Source organism: Mesoplodon mirus (genome assembly GCF_964341445.2).
Source record: "Mesoplodon mirus genome assembly, chromosome: 11".
Lineage (NCBI taxonomy): Eukaryota > Metazoa > Chordata > Mammalia > Artiodactyla > Ziphiidae > Mesoplodon > Mesoplodon mirus.
In genome coordinates this window covers 54462757-54487599 of record NC_138987.1, presented here as the reverse complement: position 1 = coordinate 54487599, position 24843 = coordinate 54462757, and the positions used below count along the sequence as shown (strand labels likewise).

General features: G+C 58.8%; 1 protein-coding gene across 5 annotated transcripts in view; it reads left to right on the top strand.

The window, feature by feature from the left end:
• Nucleotides 1-24843, top strand: part of HDAC7 (histone deacetylase 7) — a 35672-nt gene that overhangs the window by 7065 nt on the left and 3764 nt on the right. The window contains exons 2-22 of one of the 5 annotated variants that reach the window (XM_082634726.1): nt 8944-8994; nt 12198-12385; nt 12554-12611; nt 12906-13017; nt 13594-13709; nt 13949-14074; nt 14445-14536; nt 14723-14818; nt 14955-15135; nt 15332-15528; nt 15693-15866; nt 17033-17252; nt 18522-18655; nt 18821-18941; nt 19196-19245; nt 20445-20552; nt 21481-21536; nt 21715-21802; nt 22913-23032; nt 23239-23336; nt 24542-24660. In XM_082634726.1, the coding sequence (XP_082490852.1) occupies nt 8944-8994; nt 12198-12385; nt 12554-12611; nt 12906-13017; nt 13594-13709; nt 13949-14074; nt 14445-14536; nt 14723-14818; nt 14955-15135; nt 15332-15528; nt 15693-15866; nt 17033-17252; nt 18522-18655; nt 18821-18941; nt 19196-19245; nt 20445-20552; nt 21481-21536; nt 21715-21802; nt 22913-23032; nt 23239-23336; nt 24542-24660 (2505 nt within the window). Of the gene's footprint in view, nt 1-8943; nt 8995-12197; nt 12612-12905; nt 13018-13593; nt 13710-13948; nt 14075-14444; nt 14537-14722; nt 14819-14954; nt 15136-15331; nt 15529-15692; nt 15867-17032; nt 17253-18521; nt 18656-18820; nt 18942-19195; nt 19246-20444; nt 20553-21480; nt 21537-21714; nt 21803-22912; nt 23033-23238; nt 23337-24541; nt 24661-24843 lie in introns of all 5 variants that reach the window. The other 4 variants (XM_082634725.1, XM_082634723.1, XM_082634727.1 and 1 more) reach the window with 4 other exon arrangements.

Below are 24843 nucleotides of genomic sequence, written 5' to 3'. Positions count from 1 at the left end.
ACTACAGATGTGAATGGTCACCCTCGACTCTCCTGTGCCCATTGCAAAGCTTGGCAGAAGGGCCTTCCGAGTGAGGACACAGAGGGAGGATGTGGCAGCGTCCCTGTTTCTCCTGCCTACCACTAAGTGTAACCTTGGGCCCACGGCTCTCTGTGCCTCAGTTTCTCTATCTCAGTAATATGAAAGTAATAATAGTTTCAAGCTCCTGGAGTTCTCAAGATTAAAGTAAGTAAGGTTAGCACCATGTCTGCTATGAAGTCAGTGCACACAGACTATTATCACTATTATTGATGTTATTGTTCATATTTTTGAAGGTCAGGGATAGGGAATGTTAAAGACATGAAGAACAGAAACTGGGCTCAGCCCCAGTTCACAGGAAAAACCAGGCCAAATTCACTGTTCCAGATTCCTCCACCCATAAGGGCCTGGAACAGCAGGAGCCTATAGCCAGAAGTCACAGGGTGGACCCCTTCTCTCTTTCACTCCCCCACCCCTGGCCTCTCCCAGTGAGGCAGGATGCGGGGGAACCTGAGGGCCTCGCTGCCAGCTGGTACTGGGGAGGGTCTGGGATGGGACCGGCCCTGATGGCCCTGCTGTGGAGTAAGTACCTTGCCAGCATCTGTTGGGGTGACCTTTATTTTAGCCCCCTCCCTGGCAGCTTTTAAGAGGAGCATGAGGCAGAGGAGGGATGAGAAGGTCAGTGATGTCAGCAGTCTGTATTCCCAGCACAGTGGCCCTGGAAGCGGCAGCAGGCATTTCTTTCAGGAAATGATCATTATTCAGCCTACAGGCATCCATTGAGTCAGTCCTGACTTTGTGCCCAGGCCTGTGCTAGGCCCTCTGTATGATTCGGGAGAGGCAGAGGATGCTGAGCTGTAGATAACGCAGAACTCCAGAGGCTATGGGGTCCAAGAATATAATATGTGGAGTCAGTGAAAGCCCTATGTCCTAGTTCTCACGGGAACCAGAGGTCGCATCCTGACTTTGCAGCCCATTGGCAGTGCCATCTTGATACTGTGTGGGTGTACCTGTACATGTCAGTTCTGTTTTATTATTACAGAGACAGCTCCTGTGCATCGTAGACAATCAGACAACACAGAGGAGCAAAAATGAAAGAATAAGAAACATCCCAATCCCAGCAGTGGGAGATCACTGCCACAGTACCTCAGTGTACACCTTCCCATCTCCTGACATGCCTTTATATATCGTGCTTCTTACCAAAACAAGACCATACCACGTATGCCATTTTTTTCAGTCAGTGATCTCCACCTTGCAGTGCAGTAAATTTTCATCTCATCAAATTCGCAGTTGGCTAGAAATTGTCCTTCACAGCTGGTTTGTCCAAATCTGTACCCAGGCCTATGCATCTGGCTTTTGAATTCCCTGAAAGCTGTGTAAGCACCCTGGCTGGATCTGTGGTCTGGAAAAACCCCAGCTGAGCGAGTCCAAGGGCAGCCCTGGCCACAAAAGGGAATCATGTCACCTGGAGAATCTACCCAACAGAGTTCTGCCATCTTCCAAAAATAACAGGCAAAATGAGTGGGATTCTGGGGCATAACTGGGATGGGGATCTGGTATTTACTGTCATGAATATTAATGTGGCATCCCTGTGAGTGCCAGCATTCATAGCTTGTTGCTATTCACCGACTCATATCCGTGATGCCCCAGGCCATGGAGCAGGCCAGGGTCTCTCTGTGGCCTATGTCTCTCCCTGCCCCAGGTCCAAGGGTGCTGATGGCTGTTTGGTTATGTTCCTAGTCCCCAGGAGCCTGCCCTGAAGATGGGTGCTCCCTTTTGCACTTGTGGGTGCCTCCATCCTCGCCCGTGGCCTGCCGGAGTGTGTGAGGCCTGGGCAAGAGAGGGAGAGAGAGAGAGAGAGAGAGAGAGAGAGAGCGCGCGCGCGCGCGCGCGTGCGAGCGCACCCATCCCCTCCCTGGGGGATTCAATTCACTCCCAAGTAGCCGCTCTGTGGGGGTCTTGCTCTGGTTATGCAACCTGCATTTTAGACAGGGCTTGACAGTTTCCAGCGTGCTTTCACACAGCATTGATCCTCCACGGCACCTGGGGGTTTGCTTGTTTAGTTATACCCTGCTGGGGGCAGCTTACAGGAAATGATAAAATGGTAATATGTACGTTTAAAAAGCAGGGAAAACGTAAGATTGAAAAAGGAAGTGAGGATGGGGTGGGAGAGTGCCGCCTGGACATGAAAAAGCACGTGAGGGACACGGGCAGAGATGATTCAGTTTTTATTTTTGTTGTTGTTTTCTGGATGGAGTACCGGCACTGTGGGAACATGTGAGTCACGCCCAGGCCTTCAGATGTTGGGACCGCACTATGTCCTGTGTGGCCCCTTGGTGGCCTTACCTCACCTCGGTGGGTGGGACTAGTTGTAAACACCAGTGTAGTGATTATAGCTTAGGTTCTGGAGTCCCAGAAGCCCCACTTACCACCTGTGTGACCTCGGCAAGTTTCTTAACCTCTCTGAGCCTCAGTTTCCTTCCTTTGTAACGTGAGGATGGTAGCAGTATCGACCTCATAGGGTGGTTGTGAGGACCAAAGGAGATAGTACAAGTCAGACACTTAGCACAGTAACCGGCACCCAGTAAGCGTTCAGCACATGGTTGTTGATCATACTAATATTACTAGTTACTGCTAATAATAAAATAATAATGATGGACATTAATATCATAGCTTAAACTTTTCCCTGGCAGTCTCGGGAGTGGGCTGAGTGACCTCGTGGGTGGCACAGGTGAGAGGAGCCAGGAAGGCACGTGTCGGGGAGGCAGAACCGGCGGGAGGCAGAGGTGGGGTGCACAGGGAAGCAGGGTCTCCAGAGGCTGAGGGATCAGTGAGGATGAGGGCATGAACAGGAGACCTCAGAGGGGAGAAAGGAGCGGCTCCGAGACAGCCCCGGGGCGGTGACTGTGCTTCCTGTTGGGGCAAGCGCTGGCCCTTGAGAAAGACTGGCTGGGGCTGGCGGGCGGCTAAGAGGGAGCAGCTGGTCTAAGTGGGGCACCAGGGGGTGGGGGAGGGGGAGAGACAAAGGCAGAAGCTGATAGAAACTCGACTCTTCTCCCCGTGTTACAGATGGGGGCCCCATCTTGACTGCTCGGGCTGTTTTGCTTATGATAGGAAAGATGGTGGTTAGACATCATGCTGAACTTCCTGTTTCAGGGATTGGTGCTCCTGGAACAGGGGAGTGAGGGTAAGTGGGAACTGGGGTTTTTGAGGCCTTTCGGAACCTGGGAAACCCTAGGGCAGGCTGGACCAGGGGGCTGGGCCTGGGACTGGGGGAACCTGCCTGCTCAGGGATGCTGCACACACACCCTGAGCCCCTGAGCAAGTGGCTCTGCCCTCCCTTTCCCACCTTCGCAGAGGGCAGCCAGGGAAGACTGAGTGGTGGTCTGAGAGGCCCCGGGAGCGGGGGCGGGCCAGGCTTGGAGGGACTTCTGTTTTTCTTTGCCAGAGGGCAGTGAGGCTCTCCAGGGAGCGCCAGTCCCAGGAACTGCCAGCCGCTCACAACTCGGAGCGGCCCAGCTCCCCCTGCCATCTGTGAGGAGAGGCCACAAAATGGAATGGACTTGGGGCAGGGACAAGGAGCCAGGGAGGACGCTTTCCCACCCCCAGGGAGCTCAAGCTGCCGCTGCCATGGTTACGTCTGCTTCCTGTTTGATTCATCTCAAACAGCAGAAAGGGGGGTGCCAGCTCCCAGCTCGGGCCACCGCTGCGTGGGGCTGTTTACAACTGCCCCATGTGGGATTCCCAGAAAGAGACTCCAAACCGGACATCCTGCGGCTGCAAAATACCCAGGTGTCAAGAGCTAAAAATAGCTGCCCCAGGGCCCCAGGCGCGGGGAAAGGGCCATGCTGGCTGCGGAGGCGGAGGGCCGGCCTTGCGGCCCTCACGTCCAGCCTCCTGCCTGGCGCACAGCTGCTGAGCCTGCAGAGCGGCGGCCCCCTGCCTCGGCCTGACTGGAGGCCTTTGTCTGGGCAGGTCCACATCCCAGGCCGCTCACCTGGGAGCCGAGCCTCTGCCCGCCCCGCCGCCCGCCCAGCGGAGCGTGCTTTGAGAAAGCCTCAGAGGGACTTGGGACCATCTAAAGAAGGGACAGGGCAGGGCACCCGACCACCTGGAAGATGAAGCCAGTGCTCCTCCAAGGTCGCTGGCTCCTGTCCCCACATGTAGTACGAAATCATTTCTTAGAATCTGCAGAGTCAACAGTTGCTATCTATAAGTGATTTGGGGGATTGTCTTCATGGGGGCCCGAAGGTGGAACGGGCAGCTGCTGCCCTCTAACCTGCAGCAGGGCTGGAGTTGGCCGCTGGTTTGGGTCTCTGGGGGGCTATGGGATTTTTTGATCTTTTCCTGTGCCCTACCGGGTCCTGCATTTGCTGTCCACCCGCTGGCCTGTGGCAGTGGAAGAGCTGGGGAGCAGCAGCGGAGAGTATTGCTTGAGAACATGGATTCTGGAGCCCAGTTGCCTGGCTCGAGTCCCAGCTCAGCCACTCCCATGTTATGTGCCTTCACACAAGTTATTTAATACTGCTGGGCCTCAGTTGACTAATCTATATAATGGGCATAAAAACAGTCACCACCTCATAGGTTTGTCATGAGGGTTAGGCGAATTAGCAAACGTAGGGCACCTAGAACAACTGGCACATAGTAAAGTGTTAGTTGACAAAAGTTCAGATGGCGGAGAAAGAGAAGAGCCTGTGGTTGGGAGAGTCGGGATAAGAGACGGGACCAGGAATACATCTGGGAGACAGTGGACTGTGGCAGACAAGGGGAGGACACTGGTGGTACCAGACACTGAAATGCTTGTGCCAGAGGGAGGCTGCAGACTAGTTCAGGGGCAAGCAGTATGAATCACGACCACTGCGGGAGCACCCGCCATGTGCTCCCTGCTTCACACACAGCATTGCTCATCTCACACGACCTCTTCCCAGTCCATATTCTTTATCCTCTTATTTCAGAGGCATAACCAAGGCTTACCCAGGCTGCAGCGTGTCCCTGGCTCTCCTTGCCAGTCACTGAGGGAGTCAGAGTTTGAACCCAAGTCCATCTGACCTCAAAGCCAATGTCCTCTGTGCTGTGGACCCTCGCTTCTATCACTCCCTGGGGCAGGAGTTTCCAGCCAGCGTGCAGCCCACTGGGTTCTGGATAAATCTGAGTAATAAGCAGCTTGGTGCCAAGATAATGAGCAATAGAATTAATAACCAGCAGAGAATTTCTGGAAGGGGAACACAAACTGTTAAAAGGGGTTGGGTCTAGGGAAGTTCTAGGGAGTTGGATGAGTGAGAAACTTCTGGTTTCATACTTTCAGGGGCTCTTTGAATTACTTTAGTGTCTGCAAGTAGTATACTCTTCAATTAAAAAAACAACAACTGTGGTCTGTACCTTAAACTCCTTAAAGTGAGAGTCAGGTTTTATTCACTTTTCCATCCCTTCAAGACCTGGACCAGGGCTTCCCTGGTGGCACAGTGGTTGAGAGTCCGCCTGTCGATGCAGGGGACACGGGTTTGTGCCCCGGTCCGGGAGGATCCCACATGCCGCGGAGCGGCTGGGCCCGTGAGCCATGGCCACTGGGCCTGCGTGTCCGGAGCCTGTGCTCCGCAACGGGAGAGGCCACAACAGTGAGAGGCCCGCGTACCGCAAAAAAAAAAAAAAAAAAAAAAAAAAAAGACCTGGACCAGTGACCTCACACAGAGGTACTTAGTACCTGCTTTTGGGATCAACTTCTTGGGTTTCCCCCTGCACTGGTCTGGTCTGGCCTGGCTGTACCACTGACCTGCTGGGTGACCATGACATAGCCCCTTGCCCTCTTTCTTTACCTCTCTGGGAAGTGAGAGTGTTGGCCTGCACAACCTCTAAAGCCCCATCAGCTCCTAATGTACACTGCACAGTCCTCACTCTGTGTCAGAGTTAGGCAACCATGATGTTCTCTCTTCTGTTTATTTATTCTTGGACCTTCCTGAGGCCATTTCACCCCCAGCTTTGTCTTCTTGGCCAGCCCCCCGCGAAGTCAGACTTTGTCTGCCCATGTCAGGGGAAGCAGACCCGAGCTGAGGAGGGCGGTGGGGTGGAGGGAGTCCGCCCTGGACCCAGGGCTTGGCCTCTTGCTCCTGTCTGTTTTCCTCTGCCTGCAGGGCCTGGGTCTGCCTGCTTCTCCTTTTTCAGCTCCTCAGGAGACCAGGGAGGGGGACACAGCCTCGACAAAGACATCGGAGGCGTTAGGAGGGGGCTTGTGGGTGGCGTTGCTCCTGGGGAAGCCCTCCCCTGATGCAGGGCTGGCAGCACCGGGAGAGCAGGTGGTCAGGCCAGGCTCGGGTTTCCAGTCGCATCTGCTGGGCAGGTGAGGGCCTGGGGCAACAAGGGAGGAGTGGGAGGCCAGCTTGTGCTTAGGGGACAGAAGAGTGGCGTTTGTGTCTGCCCTGGAGGTTGCTGAGGGCCGGGGTGGACCCATTAGGGTGGGATTTCTGGGTAAGATCAGGTGTCTGGTTGGGGAAGGTGACTTGATAGGAGCCTCAGCACGAGGTAAACTGCCTCTTCAGCCTGACTAGAGTTGCTTCCAAAGAAGGTAGAAATAGGGGGGTGGCCAGGATTCCAGAAATGAGAGCTCTCCACCCAGGTCCGGAGCTGTATGGAGAAGGGTCCAGCCCTATGCAGTGTTTTCTGTCCCTCGGGTCCATTCACTCCTGATCTTATTTCAGTCTGACCCCAAATGAGTGGTAACAGCGCTCTGAGAGGGGCTGATGAGAAGAGGGGTCCCCAGATTCATCCCCAAGCCTGGGATGCTGCTTTCTGGTTTCAGTTCTGCCACTGACTGGGTGCCTTTAGATACTTTCCTCTCTCTGGTACACAGGCGAGCTGTCCTCCAGATCTTATCTCTGTTGCTCTGGGCTCTTCTGAATCCAAAGGCTCTCAGTACAAACCTAGGGGGTTGGAGGAGAAGCAGAACTTTTCCGAGGTATTGCTTTTAGAAGCTGCCCCTGTCGGCAATACACACACACACACAGCTTTTCTGAACAGAGTTTATATCATCATAGATCATCATCACAGAACATCCCTTTTGGGCCCTGTAACAAACACTACAGAGTTCAGGACCATTAGCTTTTGTCCTATCCAGAGGGTGCATGGTGTCCAGAATCCATGGTTACCAGGGGAGCTGGGCACAGAGAAGCTGGCTGTGCTCCCACGCGTGAGTGCTGCTGGCCAGCCCTCAGGCAGGGACCAAGGGCGCTAGGGGAGAATTCCCAGGGGGTAGGGACTGGAGGCCAAGGACTCCAGGCCAGACACGGTCTCCGGGACTGCACCCGGGAGTCCAGTTCAGAAACCTCTCTTGGAGGACCAGGTCCCACAGAAGAAAGGGGAGGTCCTAAGAGAGTCCAGGGTAGGGGGCTACCACATCCTGGGGAGGGGAGGCTGCCTCCCATACTCCTGTTCCTTGAGGCTCACAAACCCTGAGAAATACGCATGCCATGTGCTAGGCAGGGGGCCAGGGGAGCGTCATTGTGTTCAAGTCGCCAGTTCCTAACAGAGCATGCCAGGTGCCCAGCAAGGTGTTAGGAGCAGATGGGCATGGCTTAGTTGTGACACCGCAGAGACTCTGATTAATGGAGTGTCGAGGTGGTGGGCACAGAGTGGGTGCTGTGGGCGGTAAGGGGGGGTGGTCAGGGTGAGCTTCATGAGGAGGTGGCCTTGTGTTGGACTTCAAAGAACGGGCAGCATTTGAACAGGTGGAGCGCCATTTCCCTACCAAATGTCATCGTCTGAAGCGCAGGCCACTAGTGTCTGAGGGCAGTTGGTGGGAGTCTCTCTGTGCCCAGAGTTGCCGCCTCCCCCAGAGGCTCCTGCCTGCAGGGACTTCTACTTTTGCAGCTTCTGGAAGAGGCCTGGGGCCGCCCCTTAGGCAGTGGTGCAGCGCCTGCCCGTTGTCCTTCAGAAGATACCCTTCTGCCTGAGGAGGGCTTCTACCACATCCCCCTCCAGGAGGCCTCCTGGCTCCAGGCTCCATCCCCTTGGCCCTGAGCTGGGACAGCAGGAGGGAAAGGTGGCCTCAGGACTCAGCTCTGTCTTTCCCCGCCCCAGCCAGCCCCTGGGATCCCCGGGCCTCTCGGCTGCCGACAGCACCGGCCCTACCATGGGGTTCCATGGGTTCTGAACGGGATGGGGGGCCCTGGGCTGAGCCTAGGAGCCCGGGAGAGGTGACCATTTCCAGAAGGAAAGACTTCTTTTTCAGGTTATCCACGAAAAAGGCTGAGTGGTTCTCTTCTCGGGGGGCACAGAGGCTGCAGGACCCAGGATGGGGCAGGAGGAGGAAAGGGGCTCCTACCGTGGGGCCCTCGAGCTATGCATTCCAGACCCGCCACTTCTCAGCTCCCACCAGATCTGACTTGACCTCCAGGCCACGACCCAGTCCCTCCCGCACTGTGGAAGCCTCAGAGGGGGCCGCAGCTCCCCTTGCAGGCCTGCTCTCCCTTTCTCCCCATCTCCCTCCCGGAATCCTTAGTGCAGTCTTAGCAGCCGTGCTCTCCCACCTCACCTCCCAGCCCTCTTCTCCCGCTTCGGGCTAGGGGAGCCTGGTTTGGCTGCCCAAGGAAGATTGTATCTGAGCACATCAGGGAGGGCTGAGGGCACCGTTGCGTAAACCAGGGCCTCCTGAGTTTCTTGCTGTGGACTGAGCTCCAGCGGAGCAAGATACCTGAGCCGCTTGAAAGATCAGATGAGGAAGATGGAGCTGGGGATCGCTCTCAGGCGGCACGGGAGTCCTAGGAAAGGAATGGGGTGGGGTCTTGTCTTTTCCCTTAGCTTCTGGTGGAGGTGCCCTCGGGCTGGAGTGGGGCCTCCTGGACCAGCAGGCGGCCTGCCTGGCTCGGCCCTCTCTCCTCCTCCTCCCCTGCCCCTCCCGGCAGCCGCTTCACTCCATCTCTCTTCTCTCTACAGATGGGACCCAGGTGAGCCCGGGTGCCCACTGCCCCAGTCCCCCTGGCACAGGTAAGAGTGGGCCTGAGGGAGAGTGTGGTGGGGAGTGGAAGATGCGCTGGAAAGGATAGAAGTGGGGCGAGGAGCTCAGGGGTGGTTCAGAACGGTGGCTGATTGGCCAGAGAGTTGGGAGGTTGGGGTTCTGGGGGAGGGGGCGAAGTTGGGGTTTGGTGGGGAAGGGGTAAGGGGGGGGTGATAAGAGAGGCAACTCTGGATCCAGGCTGGCCCCAGAGCTGGGAAGCACAACAGGAAAAGGAAAGGCAGGATGCTCTTCTTGTCCATGCTGGTGCAGTGAAACAGGAAGGCAAGTAGGAAGCTAATATTTATGCTCAGACCCCTGCCTCGGGGGCCCTGGGCAAGGCGGCGCGATCTCACTTATAGGCTCTGCAGTCCTCACACCAGCCCTGTGGGGTGGGAAGGTGCCTCGTGCTGCTCAGGTGGGAGGGAGAGGACCCCTCTCCGTGGGTCTCTCACCATTCCTTGACCCCGCTGCTGTTAGGCCGTGATGGACGAGGAGGGTTTAGGACGTGCCCATGGGGCAGGGGAAGGGGCTGGACCGGACGAGGGCCTGTTGGGTGCAAGGTGCACACCTGACACCCAAACTACAGCAGGGAGAAAGGAAGGCTGCTATCCTCTTTGATTCAGTCCTAGCCATCAAAAGCTTACAGGCAGGTGGGGAGACAAGATATACAAGTAAAAAGAGAAATAATAGTCGAATGCGATATGTGACCAGCTCCAAAGGAGGGGGCAGCTGATTAAGGAGTTTGTCCATAAGTTCACCACCTACTGTTATTTAGTTCTCCTAGTTGTGTAATTTTCTAAAAATTTAAAGACAGAAATTGGAAAAAGAAAAAGCAACGTTAATGAACCCCACCTCTGTTCCAGGGCACCGAGGATATAGAGATTTATTCATCGAATCAAACAGTATTTAGTGGGTGCCTATTGCTTGCTAGGTACTGTTCTAGGTGATGGGATGGTGAGCAATAGGCAAAACCAAGTCCCTGCCCTTGGAGCTTAATTCAGATTTGGTACCTGCCTGGGCGGTGCTTTCAGGGCACAGAACAGCCAGCGTGATGGAAATCCAGAAGAGGGCTTGACCCAGCAGGGCACTGGGCTGCGTCTAGGAAAGAGGGAAGACTCCAGCTGGGCTTGGAAGTCAGGGTAGGATCTGGAAAAGTAGAATCGAGGGAGGAGGATGGCACCAGCAGGGAGACGTTTTGAGCTAAAGCTCAGAGGACAGAAGGTACATGGGCTGTGACGGGACGGGAGCTGATGGCTGAGGCGGAGGGTCCGTGTTCAGATGTGGGAGGCAAAGCTGACAGAAGCCAGCTTAGCATCAGACTGTGGAGACCCCCAAATGCTGAGTCACCCTGAAGGGCGTTGCCAGGGTTGCAGGCAGAGCCCCTCCCATGTTCCCAGCAGCCTTCTGCTCTGGAGGCCGAGGCAGTGCTGGGGGAGAGGGAGGGGGCCGCTCCCAGTCTGTATGGCTGAAGTCTGGGTGGCCTGCCCTGGGTGCCCTGAGTGCCCTGAGGGCCCTCTTGCATCACCAGGGGAGTCACCCCAGAAAGCCAGGACACCTGACGTGGGAAGACTGAGACCTTTCCTGGGGCGGGAGTGCAATGGCATCAGAGGCCCAGACGGAACCAGAACGAGAATTTGGGGTCCCTGGGTGGACACATGAACAAGAAGTGGGAACATCAAAGCAGTGCATTGCCTGCTCTTGGCCATATCGGGTGCCCAGACACCCGCTCCGGTCTCTTGACATCCAGAGAGTCGTGAGGGCATCTCCCTCCTTTGCTCCTCTCTTGTCTCCATCTCACGGTCACAGACTGTGAGAACAGACACTGCTTAGTGACCACCTACTGCAAGCCCCTCTGCCTTTGCCCAGTGAGAGACCCCTCTGGGGGTGGGGCGGGGGAGGTGACTTCCTGGAAGTCAATGGGAAGATGGAGACGGAGCATTGGCCTCAGCAGGATGGAACCCGAGCTCACTGTGCCCCGAGCTGGGTGGTCTTGGCCAGGTCCCTTCACCTGCGCCTCAGTTTCCTCATGTGGGAATAGTAATAACTACCTCCCAGGGCCTACAGGGGTGATGAGGTAAAAGGGTTTGCAGCGAGTGTGCACGTGTGCTATGGATGTTAAGATAATGGTTGAGTTGGGCCCAGATGCCGTGTTTCCTGACTCCCCGGCTGGTCTTTGCCACAGTCCTCCTCAGTCCTTCCAGCCCTTCCAGTCCTCCTCGGCTCAGGCCCAGAGGACAGCCTGTGGCTGCCCCCATCAGGGAGGCCCAGCGTTGGAGGAACTGAAGGAGGCCTCTCCGGAAAGGCTTCCCCGCTTGTGTGCCCTGTCTGAGGGCACCTGCTCCCAAGCCCCACCTGCTTCCCCTTCTCCAGGATAACTGTCCACCTCTGAGCACCTCAGAGTGTCTCTGGCTGCTGAGCCCAGCCTGGCCCAGCAGGCAGTGCTGGCACAGGACCTGGTCTGGCAGCTAGTTATAAATAGCCCCTGCATCCACAGCCTTGGCAGGGTGCTCCTGGCGTGGGTGCAGGGGACACTCGAGAAGAGGCAGCTGAGGCTGCTGAGGCCCAGAGCTGGCGTGAGGGTACCTGGGCACAGGCTCCGCGGGCATGTGGGCTGTGCAGGCCCAGGGTGCAGGCCAGGGCTGGCTGTGGGTTTGAGGCACCTCTCCTTTATCCTATGGCCTGGGATAGAGTAGGGAGGATGGCAACTGAGAGGGCCTGGGACGCCCTTTGGGGTTGGAGGCTGAACAAAGGGGACTGCCTGTCCGATCGCTGTGTCTGAGCGCAGCTCATCAGAGGGCAGCTGGGCCCAATCCTCCTTCCAGGGTGGGAAGAAGGGAAGGAGAGGTCAGGGCCCAGAATGTATCACTAAAGGGCCCTCAGCCCATCTCTAAATCCCTACAGCCCTCCTGGCCTGGAGAGGCAACGCATTTCGTGGAAAACTCTATGCTTGGAGTCAGAAAGCTCAATCCAAACAGCACCAGCGATGGACTAACTGTGTAGTTTATATGACCTCCTTTCTCATGGGTGAAACAGGCTTGAAAATAACTACCATGCAGGACTGTGGGGAGGGTGCAGTGAGGAAGAGGTCCCTGGAGGGTGTTTTACCATCGTCAAGTGAATCTGAAGGAGGCTGATTAGGTAGCCGTGCACCTGCAGAGCTTTCCGGCCGACCCTGCCCTCTCTGTGTGCTCAGGCTGCCCCAGGCGCTGCGCAGACACGCCAGGCCCTCAGCCCCAGCCCATGGACCTGCGGGTGGGCCAGCGGCCCCCGGTGGAGCCCCCGCCGGAGCCCACGCTGCTGGCCCTGCAGCACCCCCAGCGCCTGCACCACCACCTCTTCCTGGCTGGCCTGCAGACCCAGCGCTCGGCGGAGACCATGAGGGTAAAGACAGAGCTCCCCACGCACGCAGCAGCCTCGAGCTCAGACCCGGCACCCCTCCCTCCCTTCAGCCTCCCCAGACCCTCGCCTCCGTCTCCAACTCCTCGCCCCTCCCTGGGCGGCCGGCCCTCCCCACAGCTCTCAATGGACACGCCGTTGCCCGAGTTGCAGGTGGGGCAGCAGGAGCAAGAGCTGCGGCAGCTTCTCAATAAGGACAAGAGCAAGCGCAGTAAGCATGGAGGCCTCCCCAGCCGGTGTCCACGGCCTCCTTTGTGGGCATGGGAGGGGGCAGTGCCAGCCTGGGTCCCCCTCTGCTTGCTGGGCACTGCCGGTGAATGTAGGTGGGGGTGAAGGGGGACCCGTAGGCTTCACAGAAGAGATGGGGCCTCAGGCTTGGCTCTTGCCTGAGGGGTCCCTTGGATGCCTCGTCCTGGGGGCATGGTCAGGGCAACGGGCAGAGAATGTTCCAGGGAGGCCACCAGTCCACCCACCCCCAACCCACTGATGATTTCTGCCCCTGCAGGTGCCGTAGCCAGCAGTGTGGTCAAGCAGAAGCTGGCAGAGGTGATTCTGAAGAAACAGCAGGCAGCCTTAGAGAGGACGGTCCATCCCAATAGCCCCAGCGTTCCCTACAGGTAACTCCCTCTCCCACCTGCCCCCTCGTGTCCCTGCCGTGCCCCTCCTCCCTGGATGTCAACCTGTGAGCACACATACACTCGCCCCCTCTTCCTCCCAGCTGCCCATCACCTGATCCTCACCCCTCACTTCTAATCATAAGGCCTCCCCCGAACCCCTCTCCCAACTGATACCTGCCCTCTTGTCCTTTAATTATCTCTCCTCCCCCCACCCCCTGTCACACACACTCTCACACACGCACCACGCTAGCTTTCTTTTCTCTTTACATCTTCCTCTAAGCACAAAAACATCCTGATTCCTAGAACAGGATCCTCCCATTGTGTCTGGCCCTTACCCAAGCCCTGGGACCCTGGCTCCTATGCCTAGGTCCGAGGGCGGCATCACCAGTGGGCTGCTGGTAGGATGGGTGGCCCGATGCTGCCACCTGGAGATGGCCGCTATTCCTGCCGGCGAGGCACTTCCTGGCCCTGCGGGCTGCTGCCTTCCTTAGCAGGTCCCAAAGGGTGGAATGAGATGGCTGCCAGGCCTCTGGGCCTGCCTGCCCCTCTGAAGCAGCCTTGGCACTCACTCCACAGAACTCTCGAGCCCTTGGAGACGGAAGGAGCTGCCCGTTCCATGCTCAGCAGCTTCCTGCCTCCTGTTCCCAGCCTGCCCAGCGACCCCCCAGAACACTTCCCTCTGCGTAAGACAGGTGCGTGGGACAGGCCAGCAGGGACCCTCCAGGGGAAAGGGGGAAGGACCTTGGATGAGGGTCAGGGAGGGGGGCCTGGCTGGGCGGGAGACAGCCTGCACCCGGTGGCTTTCTCTCTGGCACTGCCTTCTCTGGCCTCTCTCAGAGAGGACTGGGAGGGAGGGCGTAGGCCAGAGACCGGGGGTGGGGGCTGGGGGGGCTGGGGGGGTGTGGGCCTAGTAACGCCGGTGTTCCCACAGTCTCTGAGCCCAACCTGAAGCTGCGCTACAAGCCCAAAAAGTCCCTGGAGCGGAGGAAGAACCCGCTGCTGCGGAAGGAGAGCGCCCCGCCCAGCCTCCGGCGGCGGCCGGCAGAGACCCTTGGCGGTGAGGCCCGGCGCGGCGGCCGGGTGGCAGGCCGGGTCCCTTTGGGTCAGACCCCACCCAGACAAGGGATGCCCGCCTCAGGGCTGCCATGGGTATCTGTCGGGGGGGTGTCCTACACACTCGCCAGGGGGCGAGTTGAGGCTGAACACCCCGCCCCCTTGCTCTGTTGGCTAAGCTGCCGCCTGACCAGAAGAAGGGGCACGCTAAACAAATAAGTGTCCAAAGGCACTGGAGACTGGTGGTGGCCTCCCCTCTGCCCGCCCTGCTGGGAAGAAAGCAGGAAGCAGAGCCCGCCCACTGGGGGAAGGGATTTGTCCCTGGCCCCGCCTCCTGGCCCCTGACTGCTCGTCCCCCTCTCCCCAACCCTCAGACTCCTCCCCCAGTAGTAGCAGCACGCCGGCGTCAGGGTGCAGCTCCCCCAATGACAGCGAGCACGGCCCCAACCCGGTCCTGGGCTCCGAGGTAAGGCCTTGCCAGGCTGGGCTCTCGGGGGAGGGCAGTTCTGAGGCTCCTCTCAGCAGGCGGCCCGACCAGGCTGGGGCCGCAGGGTCTGGGCAGCCCCCACCGGAGCCTCCTGGGGGTTCTGGGGAAGGCGTGCTCAGGGGTGGAGGTCTGGGACCGGTGACCCCTGCCCTGCTCCCATGGCAGGCGCTCTTGGGCCAGCGGCTGCGGCTGCAGGAGACCTCTCTGGCCCCGTTCGCCTTGCTGCCCACAATCACGCTGGGGCTGCCCGCCCCTGCCAGGGTGAGTGGCTGAGGCGCCCTCCCCCACCCCAAGCGCCCGAGATCTCTCTCTCCCTTCTCCTACACCCCACCTGATGGCCTTCACCGTCTCCCTGCTGGGATCTTCTCCCCTGTGATGCTCCCCACCTCTCCTCCAGGCTGATGGTGACCGCAGGACCCATGCGACTCTGGGCCCTCGGGGACCAGTCCTGGCGAGTCCCCATGCTCCCCTCTTCCTGCCCCATGGCCTGGAGCCCGAGGCTGGAGGCCCCCTGCCCTCTCGCCTGCAGCCCATTCTCCTCCTGGATCCTTCGGTCTCTCATGCCCCCCTGCTGACTGGTGAGTCCCCGCTTCTACAGGAGAGGGGCTGGATCCCTGCACCCTGCTGAGGGCCAAGCGTGGGCAGGGTCCCGTCCTCCTGTGCGTCTCCCTGCTGAGTCCCTGGCTCGCCCCCTCCCCCCTCCCCGCCCGCCCTTGCTTCCTTCTGCTCTTCCCTGTGGTTCCCTCCTTATGCCCCCCACCCCGTTCTTTCTAGTGCCCGGGCTTGGGCCCCTGCCCTTCCACTTTGCCCAGTCCTTACTGACCACCGAGCGGCCCTCCGGGTCAGGCCTCCACCGGCCGCTGAGCCGGACCCGCTCAGAGCCCCTGCCCCCAAGCGCCACTGCCCCCCCACTGCTGGGCCCCCTGCAGCCCCGCCTGGAGCGGCTCAAACCTCATGTCCAGCTGATCAAGGTGAGTGGGATTGGGTAGGGGAGGTGGTGAGGGGTTGCTAAACTCGGACCCTGGGGGCTGAAAGAAGGGAGACTTAGGGGGGGCAGAGATCTGGAGGGTCAGAGGGAGGACGTGTGGCTCCTGGGGGCCCAGCATGTCTCTCAGCTAGCATCTCCCTTCCCCAGAGGCCAGCCAAGCCGAGTGAGAAGCCCCGACTGCAGCAGATACCCTCGGCTGAGGACCTCGAGACAGACGGCGGGGGAGTGGGGCCGCTGGGGGATGACGGCCTGGAACACAGGGAGTCCAGCCATGGGCAGCATGAGGCCCGAGGCCCTATTCCTCTCCAGCAGCACCAGCAGGTATGGTAGTGCCCAGGTGCGCCTCCGCCTCCGAAGGCATAGTCAGGAGACTCTGGGGCCTGGTTAAGATGGAAGGGAGGGAGGTGGGATATCAGCGCAGGCAACAGCTCTGGGACCCACAGTTCCTCTGCCAAATCCACAGCAGGTTACAGACAGACAGACAGACACGTGCACACATACACGTGCTGCACCCTCCAGCAGCCTTCCCACCTCAGGGTGCAGCCGTGTCCCTCGTCCAGCAGCAGGCCTGGCCTTTCACAGAACCCCACACATTCCCGCCCTAGGACGTCTCCCCTGGGACCCCTTGTACTGTTTCCAGGGAGGTGCTAGGGCAGGAGGTGGGGCAGAGACGGGCTCAGCCCTTCAACTGTGCACGTCAGGCCATGGGGTATTGGTTTGCTGGGGCTGTTGTAACGAGTGCTGCAAACTGCGTGGCTGAAACAACAGAGCTTATTTTCCCACAGTTCTGGAGGCTAGAGGTCTGAGATCAAGGTGGTGGCAGGGTTGTTCCCTCTGAGGACTGCGAGGGAAGGAGCCGTCCCAGGCCTCTCTCCTCGGCTTGTAGACGGCCACCTTCTCCCTGGGTCTGCACATCGTCTTTCTTCTTGTCCACGTCTGTGTCCCAGTTTCCCCTTTTCATAAGGACCAGAGTCATGTGGAGCTGACCCTAATGATCTCATTTTTAACTTGAGTACCTCTGTAAAGACCCCATCTCCAAATCAGGTCACATTTTGAGGGACTGGGGGTTAGGATTTCCATCATAAATGTGAGGTGGGAGGGGACACAACTCAGCCCGTAACACATGGTAGCAGGCCACACGTGTGCAGACTCACGCAGGTCCCTGTGTCCTTGGGTGGTTGGCAGTCCTTGGAGACAAGGAGATCCTGGTCAGAGCCAGCCTGAGGCCTCTCACCCAGGTTCTCGCCTTGGAGTCTCGAGGGCCCAGGGAGCTCTGGTGGAATAGGGTGGTCAGTCTGGGGTGCAGACCTTTCGGGGGGTTGGTGGGGGCAGGGACCTCAGCGACTCAAAGGCCAGAGCCCAGCTGGGAGGCAGGGCCAGAGGCTTCTGCAGAAAAGGGGCCTGCCTGGAGGTTTCCAAGGCCATGGGCAGAGGCGGATGGAGCAGGGTCCTGAGAACCTGGAGACTGAGACCCCCGTGTCCCTCAGGTGTACCTCTGGGAGCAGCAGCGACTGGCTGGGCGGCTCCCCCGGGGAGCCACTGGGGACTCCGTGCTGCCTCCCCTGGCCCAGGGCGGTCACCGGCCTCTGTCCAGGGCTCAGTCGTCCCCAGCCGCGCCTGCCTCACTGCCAACCCCAGAGTCCACCAGCCAGGCCCGTGTCCTGCCCAGCTCAGAGACCCCTGCCCGGACCCTGCCCTTCACCACAGGTAAGGCCTGGATTGGAGGGCAGGAGGAAGTGGCTGGGGGCACACGGGGGCTCGGGGCAGAGGACCATGTCTGTGTCATGGTTCACTCAGGACATTTTTCGAGGCCACAGAGCACTTTCTTAGCCTTATGAGATCCCCACAGTGTCCCGTGGAGCAACTGGTGGTTCTCATTTTACAGTTGAGGAGACCCAGGCTCCGGAAATCGAAGGGGACAGTCAGCTGGCAGTCAGGCCAAGCTAACAATTCAGGTGTCCTGACAACTAGTCTGGGCCTTCAAAAATGATATTTATTACTGTTGCTCTGCTTGTGAAAATAACTCAAGAGCATTTTAGAAATTTTGAAAAATACAGAAAAGCCTAAGAATGGAACAAAAATCACCAGCCAGTATCCCGCCACCCAGAGGCAACCCCTTGTAAATGCTGCCATATTTCAAGCCAGTCTTTGTTTTAGCCACATCTATAAATCCCACATACAGTACATTTTGTGGCTACATTTTGTACCCTGCTTTATTCAGTTTGCACATTATGAGCACCTTGTGATATAATTAAACTTTAAAAATGTGATCTTGTGGTATGTCATCACAGTATTTTTGTTTAAAGATTTCCTATTAGTTGAGCAGTTAGATGGTTACTCATTTTTGCTCATTTGAATTTCCTTGTAAATTTCTATAAGTCTCTCCTTATCCCTGGGATTGTTTCCCGAGGGTCACTTTCAAGGAGTGGCATCCCCGGGTCAAATGCTGTGAGCATTCTGAAGATCCTAATGTCCTGAGATGTTCTGAAAGTGACCCTCCCACTGGCAATGTGCAGGGCCTTCCTCTGGGCGTCCTGCTGGTCAGGCTGAAACAGTCACTTCCCCAAAACTGCATCTGTCCTGTCACATGGCCCACTGTGGACTTCCCAGCTCCCAGTTTGGGGGCGCCTATTTGGGTCATGACATCCAGTGCGAGCCCCTGACATCAGGCCTCCCTTTGTTAGGCTCTGAGCTCTTGAGGTCATGGTCATTGTCCCTGGGCCACATGAGGGGGGTCATTGAGTCGGGAAGGCAGCGGCTGGGTGGCAGTTGTGCTGGCTGGGGCTGCCTGCTGTGTGGATGAGGTGCCCAAGGCTGCCTGGGTAAGCAGCTGGGGGTGTGCATACGGGCTCCGAGGGGCAGGATGGGGCATGTGGGGCTGTGCGGGGGTGTGGAGGGCATGCCCGGCCTGGCTCCATGGTGGGGCTGGGGGTGGGGACTCCCCGGGGCCCTGGCCCTGACCCCTGCTCCCCGCAGGGCTGGTCTATGACTCAGTAATGCTGAAGCACCAGTGCTCCTGCGGAGATAACAGCAGGCACCCGGAGCACGCAGGCCGCATCCAGAGCATCTGGTCCCGGCTGCTGGAGAGGGGACTCCGGAGCCAGTGTGAGGTGAGGAGGCAGCGTAGGGGCTGTGGGATCGGAGGAGGTGAGGGTCACGGAAGGGAAGGGGCTGGGAGGCCCTGGAGCCAGAGTGAGTTGAGGGGCGGCGGGATGGTGGGAGTGGCAGGGAAGGGGCCGAGCAGGGGCTCAGGAGCTCTGTGGGTCCTTCCTCAGTCTCTACGGGGCCGGAAGGCCTCCCTGGAGGAGCTGCAGTCAGTGCACTCGGAGCGGCACGTGCTCCTCTATGGCACCAACCCGCTCAGCCGCCTCAAACTGGACAATGGGAAGCTGGCAGGTAGGGGACCGATGGCGCCTGGGGCCCCCAGACCTGCCCTGGCTCACCCAACCTGAGCATCCCCTGTGCTCTAGTCCTGGCTCCGCCCAGCCTGGCCCTCCAGCGTCCGGGACACCCCCATGCCGCCCTTAGTCCCTCTGCTGCCCACCTCCACCCCTCCCTGCCCACCGCGCCTGGCCCTCTGCTCAGAGCTTCTCCGCTCCCGGCCGGAGGCCGAGCAGATGCAGCTCACACGCCTGGACCTCTCCCCGCAGGGCTCCTGGCACAGCGGATGTTCGTGATGCTGCCCTGCGGTGGCGTTGGGGTAAGTGTGCCGAGGTCTCGAGCGCGCGTGGCCACGGGCTCTCAGACCTCCTCCCTTCCGTTCTCCCAGGCCCATCCCCTGCCTGCTTGTTCTTGTGGTTCTGCCGGGCCCCGTGGGCCAGGGGCTCTCCCGTAGTGCCCCTGTGCCGGCTGAGGGGGGAGTCCCATCCCTCACACTTGCAAGGCATTTGGTGGATGTTGAGGAGGCCCAGAGAGCAGGGCCGAGCCCGGGGCTGGGGCTCATCTCCCATCGTGAGCACGCTGGCCTCCAGACTGCTTTGCGTCCCTGGAGTGGGCTGCCCGGCCTGGGGCTGCGGGGATGCCTCTGGTGTCCTTGGCGACCCAGGCCTGTCCCTCGCATGCCCTAGCTTTCCCTGCGCCCTCTCACCCTGCCTGGGGACTTCTGCCTGCTGGCAGTCCTCTCCTCCCCTCAAAAGGTCCCTGCGCAAACCAAACCGGGCGTGTGGAGGCAGGGGACGGAGGCCCGGTCCTGGAGGGAAATGGGAGCTGTCGCTGGGGGGCTGCGTGGGAGCCGGTCAGCGCCCTGTTCACAACTTCCCATTTCTTGACACTTTCTGATTTTTCCAACTGTTGTTGCTTCTGTTTTCTCCTCCCTCCGCTCCCTCTCTGTCTCTGTCTTTCTCTCTTTCTCCAGCCTCTTGCGACTCTCTCTGCCTTCCTCGCCTCTCTCGGTCCGCCTCGCCCTCCCCATCTCCCCATCACGCCCCCCGGCCCCTCCCTAGCCTTGAGGCCCAGGGACTGGGTTTGGGGGGCCTCCCAGCCTGGGCTAGGGGCCCCGAGTGGAAGACAGTGGTGCAGACGGCCCCTCGAGCTCCGACGGTCCCGAGGGCCTGAGCAGAGTCAGCTGGGGCTTAAAACCCCCTCCAGGCCCAAACCCCAAGTCCCGCCCAGGTAACGCCATGCCCCCTCCTCTGACCGGGGGGCAGGCGCGATGCTGCCAGCAGAGTGCTGGCCAGTTGCGGGCTGGTGATATGGACTGAAGCTGGGAAGGAGAAGTCGTGCTGGGACTGGGGGACACGGGAGGCCTTGCTTTTCTGGGCGGCGGGGCAGTGGGGCGGCAGCGCCGTCTGCCCAGCTCCCTGCCCCTGGGGTCCTGGCCGTGGGGTGGGCACCGCCCCCCGGGCCCTGGCTGCCGTGGGAGGCCTTGGATGATGCGGGCCCTGACTCTGGCCCCCGCAGGTGGATACCGACACCATCTGGAATGAGCTGCACTCCTCCAATGCGGCCCGCTGGGCTGCCGGCAGCGTCACTGACCTCGCCTTCAAAGTGGCTTCCCGAGAGCTAAAGGTAGGCGGTTCGAGTGGAGGGTGGGCAAGCCACGGAGGAAGGAGGCAGAGGATGGGGTAGCGGGGAAGGCCAGACCCGACACCCAGCATCACATTCCTCTTGGATATCACCACAGGGTTTCAAGAGGGAAATTGAGAGCTCTGGGGACCAAGATGAGATCTGAACCGTAGGCTCCTGTTACCTGGTGGGGAAGCAAGCCACTGTGCCCCTGGCCCTGTGGTCTCTAAGAGAGACAGGGTCATGATCATCCAGGATCAGTTAACACAGACCGGCTGTGTGACCGTGGGCAAGTTGCAGGGCCTCTCGGGAGCCCCGTGCATTGGCAGAGCGCCTGTTTGTGATGCTGAGGTTTTACAGACCGGGTTGGCGCTCATTTTCTCATTTGCTCTGGGCTGGGCACCTTACGGGGGCTTGTGTCGAGCCCCCCCTCCCCGCCCCTGCTGTTTAGGAGCTCATAGTCCAAGTCCTAGCTCCACCGTCTGCAACCAGGCAACTTTGCACGTGTTGTTAAACCCGCCTAAGCTCCAGGTTTCTACTGTCTGTAAACCAGATATAATAACAATGTTTATCTTATGAAGATTCGATAATATTTACCTCAGAGAGTTGTGAGGATGAAATCCAGCATTTACCCAGCGCTTAGCACAGTGCCAGGCACATAGATTTTTCTCAACAAATAATAGCTGTTGTGATTCCAAAGTGCTAACAGCCAGGAGCCACCGGGGTGGGAGGTTCTGTGTTCACGGCCTGGGGGTCAGCACAGGGCCCTTGATAGCCAGCCTGGTGGTCATGGTCAGTCACGCTGGCAGCTGTTGCCCTGTGGTCCCTTCTCGGGGGAGGAGCCTGGGGATGGGGTGGGTGGGGGCAAGTTCATGGAGGTGTGGGTCAGAGGTCCGGCTGTTTGGTTGACAAGCATTCTTTCTGTTTCCAGAACGGTTTTGCTGTGGTTCGGCCCCCAGGACACCATGCAGACCATTCCACAGCCATGTAAGGCCTGGGGGAGGGCTGGGTGGGCTGAGGTAGGGGGCAGGCCCTCAAGGCCCTCCTGTTGGGATGTTCCCCCTCCTTTCTTTGAGCCTTCTGGGGCTGGGCCGGGCCAGAGGCAGGTGGAGGGGGTGCGGCACGGGGAGGGAATGGGCTGGCACGACCTCTCTTTTCCTTCCAGGGGCTTCTGCTTCTTCAACTCAGTGGCCATCGCCTGCCGGCAGCTGCAACAACAGGGCAAGGCCAGCAAGATCCTCATCGTGGACTGGGTAGGTCCTGGGTCCTGGCCCCTTCAGGTCCGAGAGCCCTGTGGAAAGAGCCCTGAGCCTGGCGTTAGGAGACATGGCTTCACGTCCTGCCCAGTTCCGCATTAGCCTCCCCGAGCCTCGGTTCCCCCACTGTGTAAAATGGGGAGAGTGCGGTGAGGATGATGCCCCCATCACGGGGCTGTTGGGAGGCCCAGAGGAGCTGGCATATGGAAAGGCCTCAGCTCCCACAGGGGAGGAGCCATTTGAATGCTGTCTTCTGGCCTCTGTTGGCTTCTTTCTGCAGATCTGATCATTTCTGCCTTTCTCCTGCAGGTAGTGACAGAACCAGTAATAACACATAACATCAACATACCACTAATCGCATCCAGACACTGATGGCTTCACGCTTCACATATTTAACCCTGACTCTGACCTGGTTTACAGATGAGGAAAGTGAGCATAGCGGGGTTAGGTAACTTGCACACAGCTCTACACCTCGTCAGTCCTGAGGCTGTGATTTGAACCGAGGCCTGTTAGCTCTGGAGCATGGCCTCGTGCTCTGCTTTGCATTGACGTCTAACTAACTACTTTGCACTGACATCTGCTTATGGGACATTCCTACACAGAATGGAGGAGAGTGGAGGAACTTTCCACACTTGCGCCCACGCGTGGTCCTGTGAGTTACCATGGCTGTCCCCGGAGGGGTGGCGCTGGGCCTCATGGTCCGGCCCCTCTGCAGCGGAGCATGGTCTCCATCACTTGCATCACTCCATGACCTTGGGCAAGACACAATAGCAAGAGTGCCTGACATGTGTGACCCTGGACTCTTCCCTCTCCTGGCACTAATCCTCCCCTGACACGTACTCTTTCCTCCCCTTCAGGGTTTCGTGTTATTGCTACCCCCACCTAGTGTGCTATGTACACATCTATACATACAAGGGGAGACTGAGGCTCAGAGAGTGCCCATGGGTCACGCAACAGTTTAGCTCTAGGACCCCCCGTGTTCTCACCCCCCGTCTAGGCTCCTGACCCTCAGAATGGTCACCGACCTTGAAACCTTTCCAACCTGCCCCAGTCTCCGTGTCTCTGCTTTCAGACCTGCCCTAATCCACTGCCCATCTCCCTGCACAGGACGTTCACCATGGCAACGGCACACAGCAGACCTTCTACCAGGACCCCAGCGTGCTCTACATCTCCCTTCATCGCCATGACGATGGCAACTTCTTCCCAGGCAGTGGGGCTGTGGATGAGGTAACCGCACCTTCCAGCCCCACTGACCCTCCCTTGTGGCCCCACAACTAGCTGTGTGATCTGGGCAGACTGTTTAGCCGCTCTGAGCCTCAGTTTCTCCATCTGGAAGGGGAGGCTGGATGAGCTGGTCTTGCAGCACTGACATCCTGGGATCCCTCTCTTGGGACTCTGCCCTCCTCACGTCTCTCTTGCCTCCTGTTTTCCAGGTGGGAGCTGGCAGCGGTGAGGGCTTCAATGTCAATGTGGCCTGGGCTGGAGGTCTGGACCCCCCAGTGGGGGATCCTGAGTACCTGGCCGCCTTCAGGTAAGTGCTCTGGGGACCCAGAGGAGGCCTGGCCCAGCAAGGCCACCCTCTCCTCCCCTTTTCCAACAGCACCAGGTTGGAGGTGATGAGGTGGCTGGTCAGCCTGTCCTCATCCAATTACTAGACATTATAAGCCAGCCCCGGAGCGGGCCTATGGACTGAGACAAACAAAGGGAAAGGCACTGTTACACTGGCCTCTAGGGGCCTCCAGTCCCTGTGGGAAGACAGGAAACACAGACTGAAAGGTCAGAGGGTGCTTTATATTATAAAGTTTATAATGTCACACGTTACCAAGAGCCAGTGTTGACCTGAGTGCGGGGAGATGGGCAGGGTGCAGTGAGCAGCTCTGCACAGGAACTGAGAAACTTAGATTGTGGAGAAAGAGGGAGAGCAAGCAGGTGATGTCCGTATTGGGGGAGTTGCTTAAGAAGGGCCATTCTAGAAGAGGGACTTTGCTCAGGATCCCTTGTATCTTTCACTCTGAGAGTTCCTATACTCCATTTGGAAGAAGAGAACCCTGGAAGTAGGTCTCCATATACTTTTCTAGAGTGTTCTCGATGAGAGCTAATTCTGTAGGAGCCCTGGGCTGGGGTTCCTGGCATCTGTGTGCCCAGAGCCCGGGGCCTTGAAGGACACCAAAATAGACCCCAGAGTTGGGTGAGGGATGGAGGGAGGCAGCTGTGAGGGGCCAGCAGGGGCAGAGGATGAGAATGGATCTGGTGGCCCAGGACCTCAGAGGGAGACTGTCGCCCTGGTCAGCTCTCAGGTGGCGAGTGGTGAGGTGTGGCCAACTCAGCCCTAAGTGGGTGGCAGCTAAGTGCTGAGTGTTTCCAGTGTTTCCCTGAGGCTTAGTGACCTGCCCCTTCCTGAGGCCCTGCCCACCGCACCCCCGCAAACACGCACAAAGACACGCACACACCCACTCCTCTTTCATTCCCTCAGGTGCCCCATCCTTGGCTCCTTCCTGCCTCTCGCCAGTTAAGCGCCCTGGGTGGCTGAGTCCTTAGGCTGTACCAGGGACATGGGTGGCCAGCCAAGGTCAAGGAAGTCAGAGGCATCTGCTCATCCTGCTGGGAGAGTGGGTGTCTAGGAGTCCTAAGAGCAGGGTGCCCCCAGTAAAGTTGGTGGGAGAGGGCTGGTGGGGCCCTTGGCCTCTGCCCCTGGCAGCCCTGCACAGCGTGGTGAGCCCCCTTCTGCTCACACAGGATAGTCGTGATGCCCATCGCCCGGGAGTTCTCTCCGGACCTGGTCCTGGTGTCAGCTGGGTTTGATGCTGCCGAGGGTCACCCACCCCCACTGGGTGGCTACCATGTTTCCGCCAAATGTAAGGAGGGCCCAACCCAGGGGGCAGGTATAGGGAGTGAAGGCTAGGCCGGGAGGGGCGGCACTGCCCAAGGCTAGGGGGAGGTGGCAGCAGCTGGCCCAGGGCCATGCGCGTGACGAGTGGGGTTTGCAGCACAGCCCAGGGCGCCAGCACAGACCAGGTCAGTTCGATGTGGGAGGCCTA